Raw genomic sequence first — 17,876 nt, 5'->3', positions numbered from 1 at the left:
GTAATACTACTAAAATACTATAATCATAAAACTACTGTCATAATTTAAAAAATGCTACAGATATACAACAAAAAAATCTCCTTTTGAAATACAGCAAAAGTACTACAGAAATATTCAAAAGAATACTACCAATTCAATTTGAATTTAATCAAATTAATTTTTTTAGGAATTTTCTCTTGACCTTTTTCTGTACCTTTTATAATCACAGATCTGAAAATAAGTAAAAAATGGAATAACTAATAATTTGTGTGACTGAAACATTTATTTTTCGTTTTTTGATGATCAAAGATCAGAAGCACTGAGCTTTTATAAACATCATTAAATAAATGAATTTGATTCCAGCGACCGCATCCTCCCTGTGCAGAGTTTGCATCTACTCCTTTTGCCTTTCCTCCCACATTCCAAAAACATACATGTGAGGTAAATTAGCCGGTGTAAATTGGCCCTAGGTGTGATTGAGCGAGTTGAGGGTGTCCCCTCTCACTGCCCAGGGGTGCCTGGGATGGGCTCCCTCACCACCACGACTCTAGTGAGGATAATCGGGGCAGAAAATGAATCGATTGAAAATATATCAATCAATCAAATTGATGATTTGTATTTTTTTTAGGAACTCCTGGTAAGGTTTTCTGGATTGCCTTGAATTTTGGGAGGTTTTGTGTAACTTAAACATTATTATTATTTCTTTTTTTTTAAATAATGATCAGAAACATAAGAAAAATAAATAAATACATTAATATAAACAAATATTATTTATCTATGTATTTATTCATTTATTTTTTCTGGTTACTTTAAAATTTTGGGAGGTTTTGTCTGACTAAAAGATGTTTTTTTTTGTTTTGTTTTTGGCTCACCCATCAAAAACACTGAGATCCTAGAAATAAATTAGTACCGGTAAATAAATGGGAAAAAATGGATTATTCCCATTTTTTTAGGATCCACCAGGATTTATTTTGTGATTTGTTTAAAACGTGGGTAATTTTGTGACTGAAACATACATTTTTCTTTTTTTAACGATCATGGATCAGAAACACAGAGCTTCCATGAAAAAAATAGGGAAAGAAAGAAAAAAAATAAACAGGAAAAGAAAGAAAGAAAGCAGGGAAAGAAAAAGAGAAAGAGGGGAAAGAAAGAAAGAAAGAAAGAAGGAAAGAAAGAAAAAGAAGGGAAAGAAGGTAATAATTAAAGAGTAAAAAAAGGAAAGAAAGAAGGGAAAGAAAGAAGGGAAAGAAACAAAGAAAGAAATAAGGGAAAGAAAGGAAAGATGGAAAAGAAACAAAGAAAAAAGAAAGAAAAAAGAAAAAAGGGAAATAAAGAAAGAAGGGAAAGAAGGGAAAGAAAGAAAAAAAGGAAAAAAGAAAGAAAGAAAAAAAGAAAGTAGTCCTGGTACCCATGAAACAGATGACCTAGAGCTACAACTCGTAGGAAACCTCTAGGACGATTGCATTTTAATCATCGTGGAGACCTGGCTCAACCCGAGGTTACCTGATGCTAGCGTGTAGCTAGGCAGCCGCTTTCTAAATCGCTTTCTTTTATTGAAAGGAGAATCCCTCCAATTTCATTGTACTTTTGGTCCCCCTCTTGTGGTTTTGGTCCCCATTAAATCTGTTTCCCCCACATTATGTGTTTGTTTCGCCTTACATTGTTTTACACTCAATGAGCAACAAATGCTAACGGAGAATTTTTGCAGGGGGGGATAGTTAATGAGCCACACGTGGACCCCCTCCATTCATCCCCTCTCTCTAATCCTCTTCTTCTGGTAATGTGAAAAAAAGGAATCAAGAGTTCTGGACGCCATCCCAAATCGCACTCCTCCACAGAGGAGACACCTACGGGAGTCCTGTGGCACTTTGTGTGCTTGCATGTGTAACTTACATAACATTTCACGGGCGCAGGCACACAAACACACACTAGGAGAGAAACTAAAGCGTTCGTGCCTGAGGTATCTTCAATTACACCGTAAAACCCTGGACCAGTATCCGGGGGTCCTAATTACCCCAAACTGTTAAAAACTGCCGCCGGGTGTCTCACTCAGAACGGGCCTGTTCTGAATAGAAGCAGGCGAATTCTTAGGATGAATTTGAGAATTGAACTGTCACAACAACAAAATAATACAGAATTCACGAAGATACACGGGTGTTTGAATACTTATTTGCGGCTGTATCGTACAAATAGATCGTTAAAAAATCATGCATTGGGATTTCTGGGTTTTTCTTTTTAGTTTATCTCTCTCACAGTGGACGTGCACATTTGAAGAAAATTTCAGACCGCTCCATGATTTTTTTAAGTGGGAGGAATGGCAAAATAGCAGGGTGTTCGAATACTATTTTTTTACTGTGTATACATATATATATATATATATATATATATATATATATAATGACAATAGTAAAAATAAGATAACTCCTTAGATAGCGATAACACCCTGCTCCATCTCTTCTACCTGCTCAGTCAACCGTCGCGTTGAAAGGAACCACATCTCATTTTCTCGAAATGTTCTTGTTTTTATTCCCTTTTTTCAGCCAATCATAATGGGTGCCAGGAAAGTTAGTGATAAGGGGGTAGGAAAATTCGAAAATAGTGACGACTACGATCGAGTCGAAGGAGGAAACGATTGCGAAATATGAAAAGAGTGTACAATGTCTGCCTTTGAAGTAGTGCTAATAGGTACAGTAAGTGGTTTAAAAATGTTATATTTTTGGTGTTTTACCTGTATATTTATCTTTATCAACTACATAATTAAATAATAATTGAAGTTTAAGTACACGCTTCATGGATATTTTGAATTTCTTTTAGGGTGTGGCTGTCTTAAAGCAGTTTTAGGGGTTCTTTATATGAGATGTAGGCTTTTAGCGAGTGTATACAGTTGGAGTCTGACACGCCTCCGACCACCAGAGGTCGCCAACCAAGGTTTAAACTGAGCACAGGTGTGTCCAATCACCACACACCTGTGGCCTATCATCCTGAACCCTATGTAAGGGCTTTTTGAACAACACACGTCGTCGGGTCATTTCCATTTTATTTTCCCTACCACCATGCTAGGTTTTTTTGTTCCTGTTTCTTTGTTACTTTTCTCCTTGCATTTCCTATTTCCAGTTTCAGTCTCTTTTTCTGATTTGGAATTTGGTAGGTTGGGTTTGTTTGGACATTCCGTCGATTTGTGAATCCATGTTTGTTTGTTACTTTGTACCTTATTCCCCCTGCCTTCAGTTTCTGCAGGTTGTTATTAGGGAGGAATGGGTGGGTTGTAAAATCAAACCAGTTGAGAACCAGTAAGAATAAGAAAGACATCCGAATATTCTCTTATTTTGACTTTGAATAATCCTATTAGAGGAGTTTAGTCAGTTCTTTTATATTCAGATGACTTCTTTAACTGTTTTTTTCTTATTTGTTGGTATCGCTAATAAATAAATACAATGATTCATTGATTGTGGAAAGTAAATTTAATTTAATAAATTTTATTCAATGTTATTCAATTCGGTTTTTGTTCATTCCAATGGGGGATGAATTATCAGATCGGTCCAAAAATCTGTATTCTGATCCATATCCGACTAACTCATTCATGTTGTTGCCCCGGTTGCAACATTTTCATTTTTACTCATATAAAATAATGACAATAATAATAAAAATTTATAAGCGGAACCGCTTTGTATTCCCTTCACTGGGGGTAGGTCGGACAAGTGTTCCGGGCTCGTAAATATCATGATATCATCGCTGCGCAACATGACTACAGCGGCCAATAAATTCAAAATGGCAGGTACTTAAAGGATAACATTGGAGGACGTCCAATGTTCTCCATTCTTTTTTTTTTTTTTTTTTGCTGTGCATATATTTCCCTTAAAGTGCATGTTTGTTCTCACGAAAGTGACTGTCCCTGATCAGCAACAATTTACCTTCAACAAAAACGACAGGGGCCACAAGATTGAACCTTGTGGAACACCCAATTGTAAGAAGCAACTAGGCAAGCTAGGGTACCGTCAAACAACCTTTAACTCATTCAATGCAAGATGTTTCTCTCAAATGGGAATTGCGGGCGCCATTTTGACTAATTGTTGAAGGCCAACAGAAATGTTTGTTCTGTAGCGATATAGGCATAGGCCCCTTTCAAAATAAAGCTTGAACCCGCATGTTTCATAAGAATTTTTTTTTCTAGCTTTTACCAATTTTTAGTAAACAACCGTTGAGCATCGCTAAGTTTCTTAAAAATATTTGTTTCAAAAAAATTCTGAGGAAAACGACCTTTTAAATGCATTTAAAGCAGAACATTCACTTTTGTGCTTTTTTGCATTTTTTGATACCTCCAAAATCTAAACAATGCTTTCCATAAACACAAAGCATTTTAAAAGATTTTTGCTTGCAAAGTAAAATATTATTGCAAAAGCTCAAGCACCACTTTTTGCACGAACGATGCATGAACATTCCAAGAACCTTTCATCGCCAAATTTTGGTCACTCGGGGGCCACCCACACAATTGCTGGATAGATGAAGCGAAGCAAGATGAGGAAGTGGGGGCTCTTCAATTTGTGGACAAATATCTGATCAAAGCCATTCCTTATAGTAGAGATTTGTCAAACTGAAATCATTCCCACAGGCTTGATACTTACTGATCAGCGGTGATAAAGCCTTTAGAAGCGTTTTTTTGAAACAGGAACTGTCAATTATAATTTAGAAGATTAGAAGTTGGCTAACATCAAACGAACATCAATGAAAAACCAAAGGGGCCCTAAAGTTGAACCATGAGGAACACCCAATTATCAACAGCGACAAGCAAAGCTAGGCTAGCGTCAGACGACCTTCAATGAAAAGAAAAAGGATCCCGAAACTGAACCTTGAGGAACATCCAATTATAACGAGGGGCGTGGCAAGCTGGGCTAACATCCAGTGAGAGAAAAGGGACAAAATATGGGAGGGGGGCCCCCACTGGCTCCTCAGGTGAGCGCATGGATCAATCCCGGCGCCTTCTCTATGCGTGACGGCACCCGTGACCTTTTTCTAAATCACTACTGATACGCACAAGAGACAAATACTAGCCACACATGGAAAAAGGGAAAATCAAACAAGGTTGACTCATGGGCTGCCAATGAAAGCTAGCAACATCAGTAAAAAAATTTCACTAGGATCTCCATTTCTTTATAGAGCGATACCAATTCTGAAATTTTAAAAAAAAGAAACCAATACCTACAGATCCAAATCTGTAGTAATCTCTCCAGTAACTTTATAATATTTGATGTTTTAACGATATTTTGTGAGCAAATTCATAATAATAATTCATTTGTTTTGTTTTTGACCCCCCCACCATTTCCGTTGTATGTTTGTTGAGTGTTTAAAAAAAAAAAGGGAAAAAAGCACAATACAAATTAAGTAACCAAAAATAATAACCCACTAAACATGTTTTCATTTCCTGATTTTACAGCCACGAGCGCAATAAATGATATAAGTATTGATAGCCGTCGTGAGTACAGATACGTCTACATGTAGTGTGGTCTGGTATCGACCCAATACTAATATTTTGCATGAGTGCAATATAAGTGTTTAACACTATCGGTGCCACTATATCACACAAATTAATTGGTAAAAAAAACATGCATTGTGATTTCTGGATTTTTCTTTTTAGTTTATCTCTCTCACAGTGGAGATGCACCTACAATGAAAATCTTAGACTCCTCCATGCCACTGATGTAATAATCTTGGAAAGAAGTTAATAAATGTCTCATGTGCGGTCCCCTCTCAAGGTTTCTTCATTTTCCTCATGTTAAGGTTTTTGAGTTTTTCCTTGCCCTCGTGTAGGTTTTAGATCAGGGGATGGTGTCATAAGGGTCTGTGCAGCCCTTGTGATTAAGGGCGTCATAAAAAAACTCGACTTGACAAAAAATGACAGTAACAATTAGCTTTTGGGCAAATTTGGATTTGTTTATAAAAGTGTCAATTTTAGACACAATCATATTGATTTTGTAGGTTTAGTAAATAACAGACATGGGACCAAGTCACACATGTGCAAGTCTCAAGTAAGTCTCAAGTCTTCACCTTCAAGTCCCAAGTAAGTCCCAAGTATTTTTTTCTTGGGCAAGTCAAGTCACAAGTCAAGTCCCGAGTCTTAGATTGCCAAGTCCAAGTCAAGTCACAAGTCATAAAAACAGCGACTCGAGTCGACTCGAGTCCAAGTCACTAAGTCTCAAGTCCCCATGTCTGGTAAATAACCACGGTGGGAAATTTCAGTTCCGTATTGTTTTTTTGTTTGTTTTGTTTTTATATAAACCCAAAAAACTTTTAGACATTCTACACACACAAAAAAAACGTCAGGCATCATTGACTTCGGTAAAGAGTTCTTTCACAATACCGCCTACCTACCAAAACTACTGCTTTACGCGTTTGTCATGATTAATGATGTGACTCAGCTGTGCCCTCTCATTTGGCGCCACCCGCCGCGGGTTCTGATTGGCTCCCTGTCACTATTTGAACTCAGTCCTGTCAATCCCCTGTTGTCAGTCTGTCTGCGAACCTCAATGTGTACTAGGCAAGGCTTTTTCGACTCTGACTCCCACCTCTCCTGTTTTTGCTCCGGTCTGTCTCCGGCTACGACCCGTTTTGATTCTGACCATGTCTGCTCTCCAATCACGACTTCCGACCGATTTTTGATCCTGCCCACATCTGCTCTCCCGTCCCGGCTTACGACCCGTTTCTGACCCCGACCACGTTTTTGCTCCCTTGTCCCGGCTATCGACCTGTTTTTCCGTCTTTGACACCGCCATTGCTCGCTAGAGAAGATCCACTTCCGTGTTCACAAACTGAATACGAGAGCGACTTGCTTCCTGCGCCTGGCGAACGCCGGATCGTGGCCGCAGCCCTTCCTCTTTCCTTCAATAAAACTTGAAAGACGTAACGCAATTGGGTCCTGTTTCCGTTCTGGTCCTGACAGCGTTAGACTACCGCTTTTCTACCCTTTAAAGTGGCGACAGATTTGCAAAAAAATCTACCACTTTTAAAATTCAAACAACAATTAAAAAAATGTGTACTCGAGAATAATGTTATTATGGTCGCATGAGGAAAGAACGATCCAATGATCACATAAGATTTCCAATTTAGTAAATGTTTGCCACTATTGGTTTTAAACAAGCACATACGTTTTTTTTCAATAGAGACGAATTGTGTTTGGCGGCATAGTATGTTAGAGTTAAAGTAAAAGCTTTAAATTGGGTTTGTTCTTGAATATCTAATAAATGGATAAAGGTAGGGGCGGCACGGCTGTTGAGTGGTTAGCGCGTTCGCGGCACAGTTCTGAGGTCATGGGATCAAATCCAGCTACCAGCCTTCCTGTGCAGAGTTTGTATGTTCTCCCGGTGCTTGCGTGGGTTTCCTCCGGGCACTCCGGTTTCCTCCCATTCCAAAAACATGCGTCGCAGGTTGATTGGCCAGTCCAAATTGTCCCTAGTGAAAATGAGCGAGTGAGTTGTATGTGTGCCCTGCGACTGGCTGGCAACCAGTTGAGGGTGTCCCCTACCCACTGCCTGAAGGCGGCTGGGATGGGCTCCAGTACCCACTACTGAGGATAAGCGGTGCAGATAATGAAAGGATGGATAAATAAAGGTATTTACTTTGCGGGTTTTGACTATGGCCGGACGTTTCGGGTCCTAAAGCAGCCTGCAAATGAACAAGGGATTACTGTAATCTGTTTTGACCTCCCAAAAGCATCCAAACTAACCCTAAATAGCCATAAAATACATTTTCCTGATCATTATAAAAACACATTCCAATAGTAATGAAACATAAAAATACAGTGATAAGATAAAGAAGATATTAACGAAATAAAATGCGAGTTTATTATGAGCACTGATTATGGAGAGTGGGTGGTTGATACTGTGTTTTTGTAATTTTCAGGTGAGTCTTGAAGGATTTTATACATTTGACTATAAAGGATTTTATATGATCAAATACAAATTACATTTAATGCAAAAGATATTCACTGGCTGGGCTGTGGTGCGATGTCAGGGCACCCTAGTAGAAAATGTTGTTTACAGGAATGGCAGGAACGGGACGTAAAGCTGATAATCAGCACATCCAGACGCAGAAAGGCCCTAATGACGTAGAAACTGTGTTGTTTTGGTTATTCCAGACATCGCGGCGCTCTTCGACAAGATGGTGAAGCCCAGTGGGGGCTTCCTTGGCATGCCCATGGGAGGAGTCGACACACCATCTTTCAGGGAGACGTGGGACAATAAGAAGAGAGCTAAAGGACTTCAGAAAAGGGCTTCCCAGAGACTCCAACGTCACTAATTCGTCCGTTTTCGATGGAGTACACTTAGTTAAATTGTTAATGAAATTAAATCTGCCCCGGTGTGAAAATGTCGGCTTTCTTGTTCATCTGTTCCATCAAGAAACGAGCGCGCATACATTGTTGGGTGAATGTAGGTTGTGTTTGGTTAATGGAGTCAGATAACTAACTCGAACAATTTGGTAAACGGTACATTTTAATATTTAATTCCCAACAGTCTCCATAGAAAAAGTGACCTACATGTAGTGTGGTCTGGTATCGACCCGATACTAATATTTTGCATCAGTGCAACATAAGTGTTTAACACTACCAGTGCCACTATATCACATAAATTAATTGTTAAAAAAAACATGCCTTGTGATTTCTGGATTTTTCTTTTTAGTTTCTCTCTCTCACAGTGGAGATGCGCCTACGATGAAAATCTTAGACTCCTCCATGCCACTGATTTAATAATCTTGGAAAGAAGTTAATAAATGTCTCATGTGCGGTCCTTTCTCAAGGTTTCTTCAATTTCCTCATGTTAAAGTTTTTGAGTTTTTCCTTGCCCTCATGTTGGTTTTAGATCAGTGGATGGTGTAATGATAGTCAGTAGTCTGTAATAGTCTGTGCAGCCGTTTGAGACTTCCTGTGGTTAAGGGCTATGCAAATAAACATGACTCGACTTGACTTTGCACATAAAAATAGAGTGTTTCGATACCATCTACCGCTTTTCAGTGTCGAAAGGTTTTCCTGTATGCATTTGCAACAAGGCAAAAGCGCTAAAGACCCCCCGAAATTGAAAGTATCATGAGGGTCGAAATGCAATCAATGAGATGGAAAAAAATGAGGCAGCGGATGAATAACCGCAGCCTCCCTTCTACTGTAAACGCGGATCATCAATCCCCACCCCCCACCCCCACCCCGGGCGCACAAGGTGCTAAAACAACACGAGGCACACAGTTGCAGACGCTCCAAGGAAGGAAACTGGGACAGCCGGCGCTGATGTAGCGTTGCAATTAAAAAAACTGGAGAGAATCACCAAGAAACAGGGACGGGGGACTTTGATTTTCCAGGGGGGAGCGACAGATAAGATATGAAGGAATGAATCTAAATGACACGGAGCGGAAAAAAAGGCATTATAATAAAGAGTGACAGCTCCACTTCGAAAAAAATAAAAATACAAATTGCCGGTTCAACCCCGAGGGGACAAAAGCCGAGAGAAAGTCTCGAGAATCGATAACGCACTTCAGCCGCAGACAATTCAATAAAGCTCGGGAGCCCGTACAAAAGGAGGGTATCCATGAACCTCAGCCCAGCTGGACTCTCTCAGCTCCCTTCAAAATAAAAGCTGGCTTACCTGCGAGGTGGTTACAGCTGTGACGGATTTTATTTTAGAAAGGATATGGGTTGCAGACCATCTTGAGGCACCAGCTCCGAGGACGCGTGCTCTGCTTCATGTAGAAGAACACCACCGGGGCCAGGGTGGGGTACGGGAGACTCTCCTCGTCCCCGGAGGCCGAAGCGTCCTCGTCTTCCTCGTCCCCGACCGCCGAGGTCCCTTCCGGGCCGGGGGAGGCCCCCCGTTCCGCCGTCGCCCCCTCGCCATTCTCCTCAGCCCGGCCCCTGGACAGGTCGTTGAGTCGGATGAAAGTCCGCAGCGGGGAGGGATCGCCCTCCGGGGCCTGGGGGTCCGGGTTTCCCCCGTCCTCGGCCATCATTCGCCTCCTGTGGGTGGGTCAGCGCAGATGTTGGAAGCATGGATGGATAGAGGGACAAGGTACTGGAGGTGTCCCTCAAGGTTGAGTTTTGAGTACCATACTTTTTCGACAGAGAGCGGTAATTAAACAGAGACAGAACTATAGAGCGAGAAGAAGGTAAGAGAAAGAAAAGAGGCATGGATAACAAAGCGGAGAATATAAATTGGGGAGAGAAATGGAGGAGAGAGAGAGAAAGACAGATGCGGACAGGAGAGAGAGTTGGATGGGGGAGTTAACCAATTAAAAAAGCAAAGGAGACAAAGACAGAGACAAAGAAAGAGAGAGCAAAAGAGAAGGATAGGGGAGTGACAAAGAAATAGGGAGAGTAAAATAGAGGAAGAGAAGCTAAAGAAAAATATGTGAGAGATATGGCGGGATCAACAAGGAGAGAAACAAAAGTGAAAGAGTGAAAAGTGAGAGTGAAAAAAGCGGCAGGGAGGGGAAGAGAGAGAATACAGATACAGGAGAGAAGGAGAGGGACAAGGGGAGAACAAGACAGCAAGTAATGTGGAGATAGAGAGAGGAAGGGGGAGTTAAGAGAAGTAAGAGAGGAAGAGACAGAGGGCAGAGAGGAGGGAGTAAAGGAGAAAAAGAGAATCAAAATAGGGAATACAAAAAGTGAAATGTTGAGAGCAAAAGGGCAAGTTAGAGGAGAAGGTGAGAGAGGGTGAAAGAGAGGGAGTAAGAGGGAAATATAGGGAAGAAAGACAAACAGTGTGAGAAAGTGAGAGAATAAAGATAGGGGACAGGGAGAGAGCGAGAGAGAGAGAGAGAGAGATGGAGTGGAAAAGAATGGGAAAGAGAGGACCGAAAAAAAAGCCAGAAGGAGAGATAGAGCAAAGAAGGAATGAGACTGAGCAGAGTAAGATAGACCTAGAGAAAAAAAGGTAGGGAGAAGTTAAAAGAGGAAAGGGGGGGCAGAAGAAGAAACAGGGGCAAATGAAGAGATAGATTGCGGGTAATAGAGTAGAAGTGATAGAAATAAAGCGAAAGACACAGAGCACTAGAGTTGAGAAAGGGAGACATATGAGAGAGCGAGGGGAAGAGACTAAGCGGGACAAAGATGGGGAGATGGACAAAATGAAGGGAAGAAATGAAGAAATGGAGTAAAAGAGACACAGACAGACAGACAGACAGACAGACAGACAAGCCTATTGAAGGAATCCCTCTATATTATATGTGCTATTTCGAAGCCTTAATGGCTCATCTCCATTCATTAAAATTTAAAAACGCATCTTATCGTTTTTAATGTCTTCATTTCATTCTTCTATTAATGTTTCATCACCTGATTTGGTCCAGGTCGATATCTCCGATGCGCGCGCAGTCATGGCATGATCAGGTCCGCAAAGTCCACGCACGAGACGGAACCCCCCGAAAAAAAAATCCTTCTGGATCCCACTTGAGTTTCAAAAATGACGGATCATTCAAAAATAATGCTTAATGTTGTGTGGCTTCGGTACCGCGCACTTTCCGAGTAGACCTCCCGAACCCGAGCGGCTCCTCAACGCTCCCTCCGCCGGTTCCGCTTTTAAACACATCCACCAGCGAAGAATTTAAACCCAGTTCGGGTTCTAGGAAGCTCTGTTAACTTCTTTGGACCAGAACTCAAATGAAACGGTCCAGTCCTGCGCACTTTCTTCTTCTAAATGAAGTCCGGTCCACTTCTGGTCGCCTATTCCGCAAAATCCGCAGGTCCGGTCCAAAAGAAGTCCTATTTTGTGTCTCTTTCAAATACGGCACGGCATCTTCACGGAACCGAACCTTCCTTCCTTCCCTCGTCTCCTTCAGAACTGTCTCTCTTCGGTTCCGTCCATCGGGAAAGCTCGCACAGCTGGATGGAGAGGGAGCGAGAGACCGCGGGGGAGGGCTTTTCAACTTCTAAACGGACGAAATTAGCCAATGGGAGCGGAGTTTTTTGTCAGCTCGCTTTTCATTGGCTGAAGGAGCTGTCACGTCAAACACCGAGCGGAGATCTAAGCGCGCTCAACAGCTGGAAGCTTTTGCGGAGTCTCGGCCAATCAGGAGCGAGAGAGTGATGGCATTTGAGAAACGGCGCCTCGTGATTGGTGGTTAACATCATGAACAGGAACTTAGACCGAGTAAGACTAGTTCCCGTCTAAGTGTTATGAAAAAAAACCCAAAACTTTAAATATCGTTAAAAGAGCCGTACGGAATTTGGAACTTTTTAACTCTTTGTTGCCATCTCCTGGCTTAAAGTCATGGTTGCAGCCTCAGTCAGGCTGTTCATGATGCTTGTGTATTTGCATTTCTTACTTGTGCTCAAATAAAACCTTCCTTTGACATCATTTTGTAGGGTTTTGGGCTGAATTTTCTTACTTTCACCATTTTCATGCTGCACAGGGACGATCATGACACCATTCTCCAGTACTAACCCCCCCCCCCCATTTCTCCTACGTGATGAGTCCCACCCGAACAGCTTTACTAAAACATAAAGGCAGGTAGACAGGGTCGAATTTTTTTTTAAAGGGCTCTTTGAACTCATTTGGACATTGTTAACAAATACTTATTAGAAAATCTATTTTGAACTGTCAAACTACCTATCCCACCATTACAAACTATTGACTATTGTTATTACATAATTATATATGTTTAAATATATATTACAGATTTAATATTACAACAACACAAACTAGTATGATAAAATGAAATAAATTAGGCTAAAATAAAATGTATTAAAAATTTAATATAAATTCGTGTGTATATATATAAATGTTAAAACAAGTGAATATCTATGTAAAGTAAAATAAAAATGGTTGATAACAATATCTTAAAAAAGGAGAAATCAGCCAAATAGTGCAAATGAGACCCCACTAGGGTCCCGGGGGTGCCGGAGCCCATTCAAGCTATCTCTTTCTTTCTGTTTTGGTTGCCAGCCAGTCACAGGGCAGAAAGAGACAACCTCATTCACACCCAGGGACAATTTTGTGGGTGCAGTGCCCCACCTACACATGGGGAGAACATGCAAACTCCGCTAGCTGGAAATGAACCCTGCACAGTGCCACTGTTTCTGTTTTTAATCTTCTTAAATTTATAAATTGAATAAAAAAACAAAAATAGGAAAATTCAAGCAATATCAAAACCTCAAAAATATAATATTTGTACTTTTTTTTTAATGTTTGGAAAAAATAAAATAAGGAAACATGATTAGATTTAAGGCAGCACGGCGGCGCAGTGGTTAGCGCATTTGCGGCACAGTTCTAAGGTCTTGGGAACCTCCTGTGTGGGTTCAAATCCAGCTACCAGCCTACCTGTGCGGAGTTTGTATGTTCTCCCCGTGCTTGCGTGGGTTTCCTCCGGGCACTCCGGTTTCCTCCCACAGTCCAAAGACATGCATTTCAGGTGGATTGGCCGGTCCAAATTGTCCCTAGGTGTGAATGAGCGAGCGAGTTGTCTGTCCCCGTGTGCCCTGCGATTGGCTGGCAACCAGTTCAGGGTGTCCCCTGCCCACTGCCCGATGATTGCTGGGATGGGCTCCAGCACCCCCGCGAATACTGAGGATAAGCAGTGCAGCTAAAGAGATGAGATGAGATAAAATAATTAGTAATTATAACAAATACACAATCAAATAAATTCTCCGAATGTCTAAAAAAACAATAAAACAAAATAAGTACATTTGTGACTACACAAAAAAAAATAAAATAAATAAAAACGTGAAAATGTATATGATTTAGAAACATCGAATATTAAATATTTATCAAATAAAATATAAAAGTATTTAAATACGTGTAAATTAAATATTTTTGAATGTATAAAATACACACACACATATATATGTATGAAATAAACAATAAACTTTTAAAAATAAATCAAATGACAAATACATAATCCAAGTATGAGCTATAATGATATTATAACTAATTTAATTAAAATAAATAAGAGATATTTACATAAAAATGTAAAATCTAAAAATTAAAAAAAGGACAAAGATAAAGTATAAATAAACTACATAATTTAAATATGACATATCATAAAATAGAGAAGAAATGTTCATCAAAATATATGAATGAAAAAACTAAAATATTTTTCAAATGCAATGCAGATAAACAGTTCCCACAGTGGCCAGCAGAGGTAGCTGTTTCCTGGGGTCTTCTTTACCGCTAACAAGCGGGGAGAGGGGTGTATGGGGGGTGATTGGCTACTCGAGGAAAGAATGATATTTACTTAGTTTCCGCGTCTTGTGAATTGATTACTTCTTTTTCTTGAATATTCATGCCACGCTGTTAATATCACGCATGCTCGGGTCACGGCGGCTTTTCATTTTCGTTCGAGTGAATTAGCATTGATCGCCTAAGGAGAAGGCGATCGATGAGGGAACTTTTTTTTTTTCATCACATCAGCGCCCTCATCCATCAGCCGCCATATTATTCCTCGTGTTCGTTGTAAATAAGATGGCCGATGTTTTTTTCTCTTTCGCACGCCGGGGCGATGAATCGGACTGGCGACTGCGGCCTTCGATAGCGGGCGATTAGTTAATTGTGAGGTTTCGGAGCCCCGTATCGATCCGCTTCTACCTGTTCGGCAAAATACAACATTTATAATTCATGTAAAGCAGGAGTGACAAAGGTGCGTGGGGAGAGCTGAGAGAAGCACAAGAGGAAAACAAGGTGCAGTGTAAATGATGTCCGCTTGGTGTCGCCAAAGCCAGGGGCCTTACACGAAGGAATTGGAGCTGTATTTATTTATCTCTCACTCTGTTTTTTCTTTACTGTGTTTTTTCTTTTTCCCTCTCTCTTTATTTGAATTTTTGTCTTTTCCCTTGCTGCTTAACTCTCTCTTTTTTTTTCAATTCGTCTCTCTTCATAGATCTCTATGGTTTTTTCCTCTATTTCCCATTAGCTTTCTATTTTTACTCTCTTTCTCCCTTTCTTTTCTCTCTCTCGCTCTATTTCTATCTTTTTCGATGTTTCTCTCCTCTTCCTCTTGCATTCTCTGCCTGTTTCTCTTTCTTTCTCTCTTCCTCTCCCTGTCTCTCAATTTCTTCCTCTCTTAATCTGTCTATCTTTTTTCCTTTCTTCCTCTCCCTGTCTCTCTCTCTTTTTCTGTCTTCTCTCTTTCTCTCACTCCCACTCTTCATCTCCCATTGTCTGTCTCTCTCTCTCTCTCTCTCTCTTCCTCTTTCTTTATTTCTTTTCTAACCCCTCCCTTTCTATCCCCCCTCTGTCTCTTTCTATCTCTATCTCTCATTCTCTCTCTCTCTCTCTCTCTTCCTTTCGTTCTCTCTCTCCTTCTCTCTCTCTCTCTATTTCTGTCTCTTTCTATCCATCTCTATCTCTCCTTCTCTCTCTATTTCTTCCTTTTGTTCTCTCTCTCCTTCTCGCTCTTTTTCTGTCTCTTTCTCTCACTCTTCGTCTCTCTCTCTCTATCTTTCTCTTTCTCTCTTTTTTCTTTCTCTTTCTTCCTCTTTCTTTCTTTCTTTCTCTGACTCTCTTCCTCTTTCTTTCTCTCTCTCTCTCCATATTTCTCTCTCAACCCCCGCCCCCTTTCTTTCTTTTATCTCTCTCTTTCTCTCCTTAATCTACTAGTCTGGACCCCATAAGAATGTGTTTTCTACTGTGTGGCCCCTGAGATCAAATGCGTTTGAAAACCCCTGATGTGAAGGAATCGAGCAATTGTTTTTCAACCAGTTTCTTTTTTACTGTCAACTGTTTCTGTGCTTCACCGCCCTCTTGTGGCCATGGTATGCAAAACGTCTACGTCAAAATAAACAATGGGTCTCATTTTCTAAAACATGAGTGCTTTGTTTACGAGTTCGTTCGCAGTGCGAAAAAAAAACTATGTTGGAGTGAGGTTACGTACTTTATTGAGTAAAACAACTTCTTGGGTGTCCATTGTAGCAAATAATTGATTCTTTCCTGTCAAGTCGAGCACCAAAACTCCTCTTGACTTGGTGTTTTTGGCGCCCTCTCGTGACCACTTTACGCAAAAAGAACTACATTAGGGTGATAGACGGATTTCCTTTTTCAAAAATGGAGTGCTTTGCTGCCCTCTGTGGCCTTGGTGTGCAAAAGACTTACATTAAAATGAAATTAAGACTGGGGTGGCGTCATACAGTAGATTTTCCTTATTTAGGACTGTTAGATTAGAGAGTTCACGACAAAGAGAGGGAGGAAAAGAAAAAACGAAATATAAAAATACAAAACGAAACAAAGAAAGACAATAGGAAGGAAAAAAAGAAAATAGGAAGGAAAGACAGGCAGAGGGAAAGAACAAAAGACAGAACAAAAGACAGACCGAAAGACAGACCGAAAGAAAGAACGAAAGAAAGAACAAAAGAACGCACGAAAGAAAGAACGCAAGAACGAACGCAAGAACAAACGCAAGAACGAACGCAAGAACGAACGCAAGAACAAACGCAAGAACGAACGCAAGAACGGACAAAAGAACGGACAAAAGAACGGACAAAACAACGGACAAAAGAACAAAAGGAAGAAAGAAAGAAGGAAAGAAATAACAAGAGGAAAAAGTAAGGGGAAAGAGAGAAATAAGTGGAAAGACAAAAAGAAAGAAACAAAGAAAGTAAGCAGGAAAGAAAGAAGAAAGAAAGAGAACAGTAAGGGAAAAGAGAAAGAGATGAAAAAGGGAGAAAAAAAGTGAGAGACAATGAGAGACAGTGAAAGAAAGAAAGAAAGATCGAACAAAAGAACAAACAAAAGAACCGACAAAAGAGTAAGTGGACAGAGAAAAAGAAAGAAAGAAAGAGAACACAAAGGGAAAGAGAAAGAGACGAAAAAGGGAAAAAAAGAAAGTGAGAGACAATGAGAGACAGTGAAAGAAAGAAAGATCGAACAAAAGAATGAACAAATGAGGGAAAGAAAAAACGAAAGGGAAAGAGAAAGAGAGAAGTAAGTGGACAGAGAAAAAGAAAGAAAGAAAGAAAGAGAACACAAAGGGAAAGCGAAAGAGAGACAAAAACGGGAAAAAAAGAAAGTGAGAGACAATGAGAGAGTGAAAGAAAGAACAAAAGAATGAACAAAACGAACAAAAGAACAAACAAATGAAGGAAAGAAAAAACGAAAGAGAAAGGAAAAGAGAAAGGGAAAGAGAAAGAGAGAAGTAAGTGGAAAGAGAAAAAGAAAGAAAGAAAGAAAGAAAGAAAGAGAACACAAAGGGAAAGAGAAAGAGAGACGAAAACGGGAAAAAAAGAAAGTGAGAGACAATGAGAGAGTGAAAGAAAGAACAAAAGAATGAACAAAACGAACAAAAGAACAAACAAATGAAGGAAAGAAAAAACGAAAGAGAAAGGAAAAGAGAAAGGGAAAGAGAAAAGTAAGTGGAAAGAGAAAAAGAAAGAAAGAAAGAGAACACAAAGGGAAAGAGAAAGAAAGACGAAAAAGGGAAAAAAAGAAAGTGAGAGACAGCGGGAGAGGGAGTGAGAGAAAAGGAAAACATGATGAGAGAAAGACTTTTGGGTCCCGACTCCCGACCCAGCAGTTGAGAAAGACTCATTTACACAAAGTGTTTGGCTGCCATTTTGTAGTTCCTTTAGCAAAAACAATTACTGTCCAGCCAATCACCAAAACTTCATTCGAGTCCAGGTTTTTGTCTCCCTCTTGTGGCTACGTCAAAGAAAACAACTCCGTCAAAGTCAATAGCTTTCCTGTTCTCTCATTGAGTGGCAGCGTTCTGCAAAACACTTGATTCATTTAGACAATTTTATGACCAGTTCATGCAAAAGAACTACGTCGAAGTGAAACTGGGTTTCATATTCTCTAATTGGGCGTTCTTCCGCCATCTAGTGGCATGATTGTGCAAAATAAATCCTCGGGTCCCATCTTGTGGTGTCATTCCTTCTCTAAGCACTGCGGCGGTAATAAGACGATTCCTGAGAGTATTTGTGAACTATCACCTCGGGA

At 40.3% G+C, this 17,876-nt stretch overlaps 1 protein-coding gene across 1 annotated transcript in view; it reads right to left on the bottom strand.

Annotated features, from left to right (window-relative positions):
* LOC148347492 (uncharacterized) overlaps nucleotides 1-17,876 on the bottom strand; it is an 85,414-nt gene that overhangs the window by 51,568 nt on the left and 15,970 nt on the right. Inside the window, exon 3 of the mRNA XM_088324273.1 lies at nucleotides 9,661-9,970. Coding sequence (XP_088180399.1) covers nucleotides 9,661-9,963 — 303 coding nt within the window. The 5' untranslated portion in view covers nucleotides 9,964-9,970. The remainder of the gene's footprint in view (nucleotides 1-9,660; nucleotides 9,971-17,876) is intronic.

Source organism: Urocampus carinirostris, chromosome 19 (genome assembly GCF_059441175.1).
Source record: "Urocampus carinirostris isolate Australia breed hairy pipefish chromosome 19, RoL_Ucar_1.0, whole genome shotgun sequence".
In the NCBI taxonomy this organism is placed as follows: Eukaryota; Metazoa; Chordata; class Actinopteri; order Syngnathiformes; family Syngnathidae; genus Urocampus; species Urocampus carinirostris.
The sequence above is the reverse complement of the archived record's forward strand: the minus strand, read 5'-3'. Positions and strand labels throughout refer to the sequence as shown.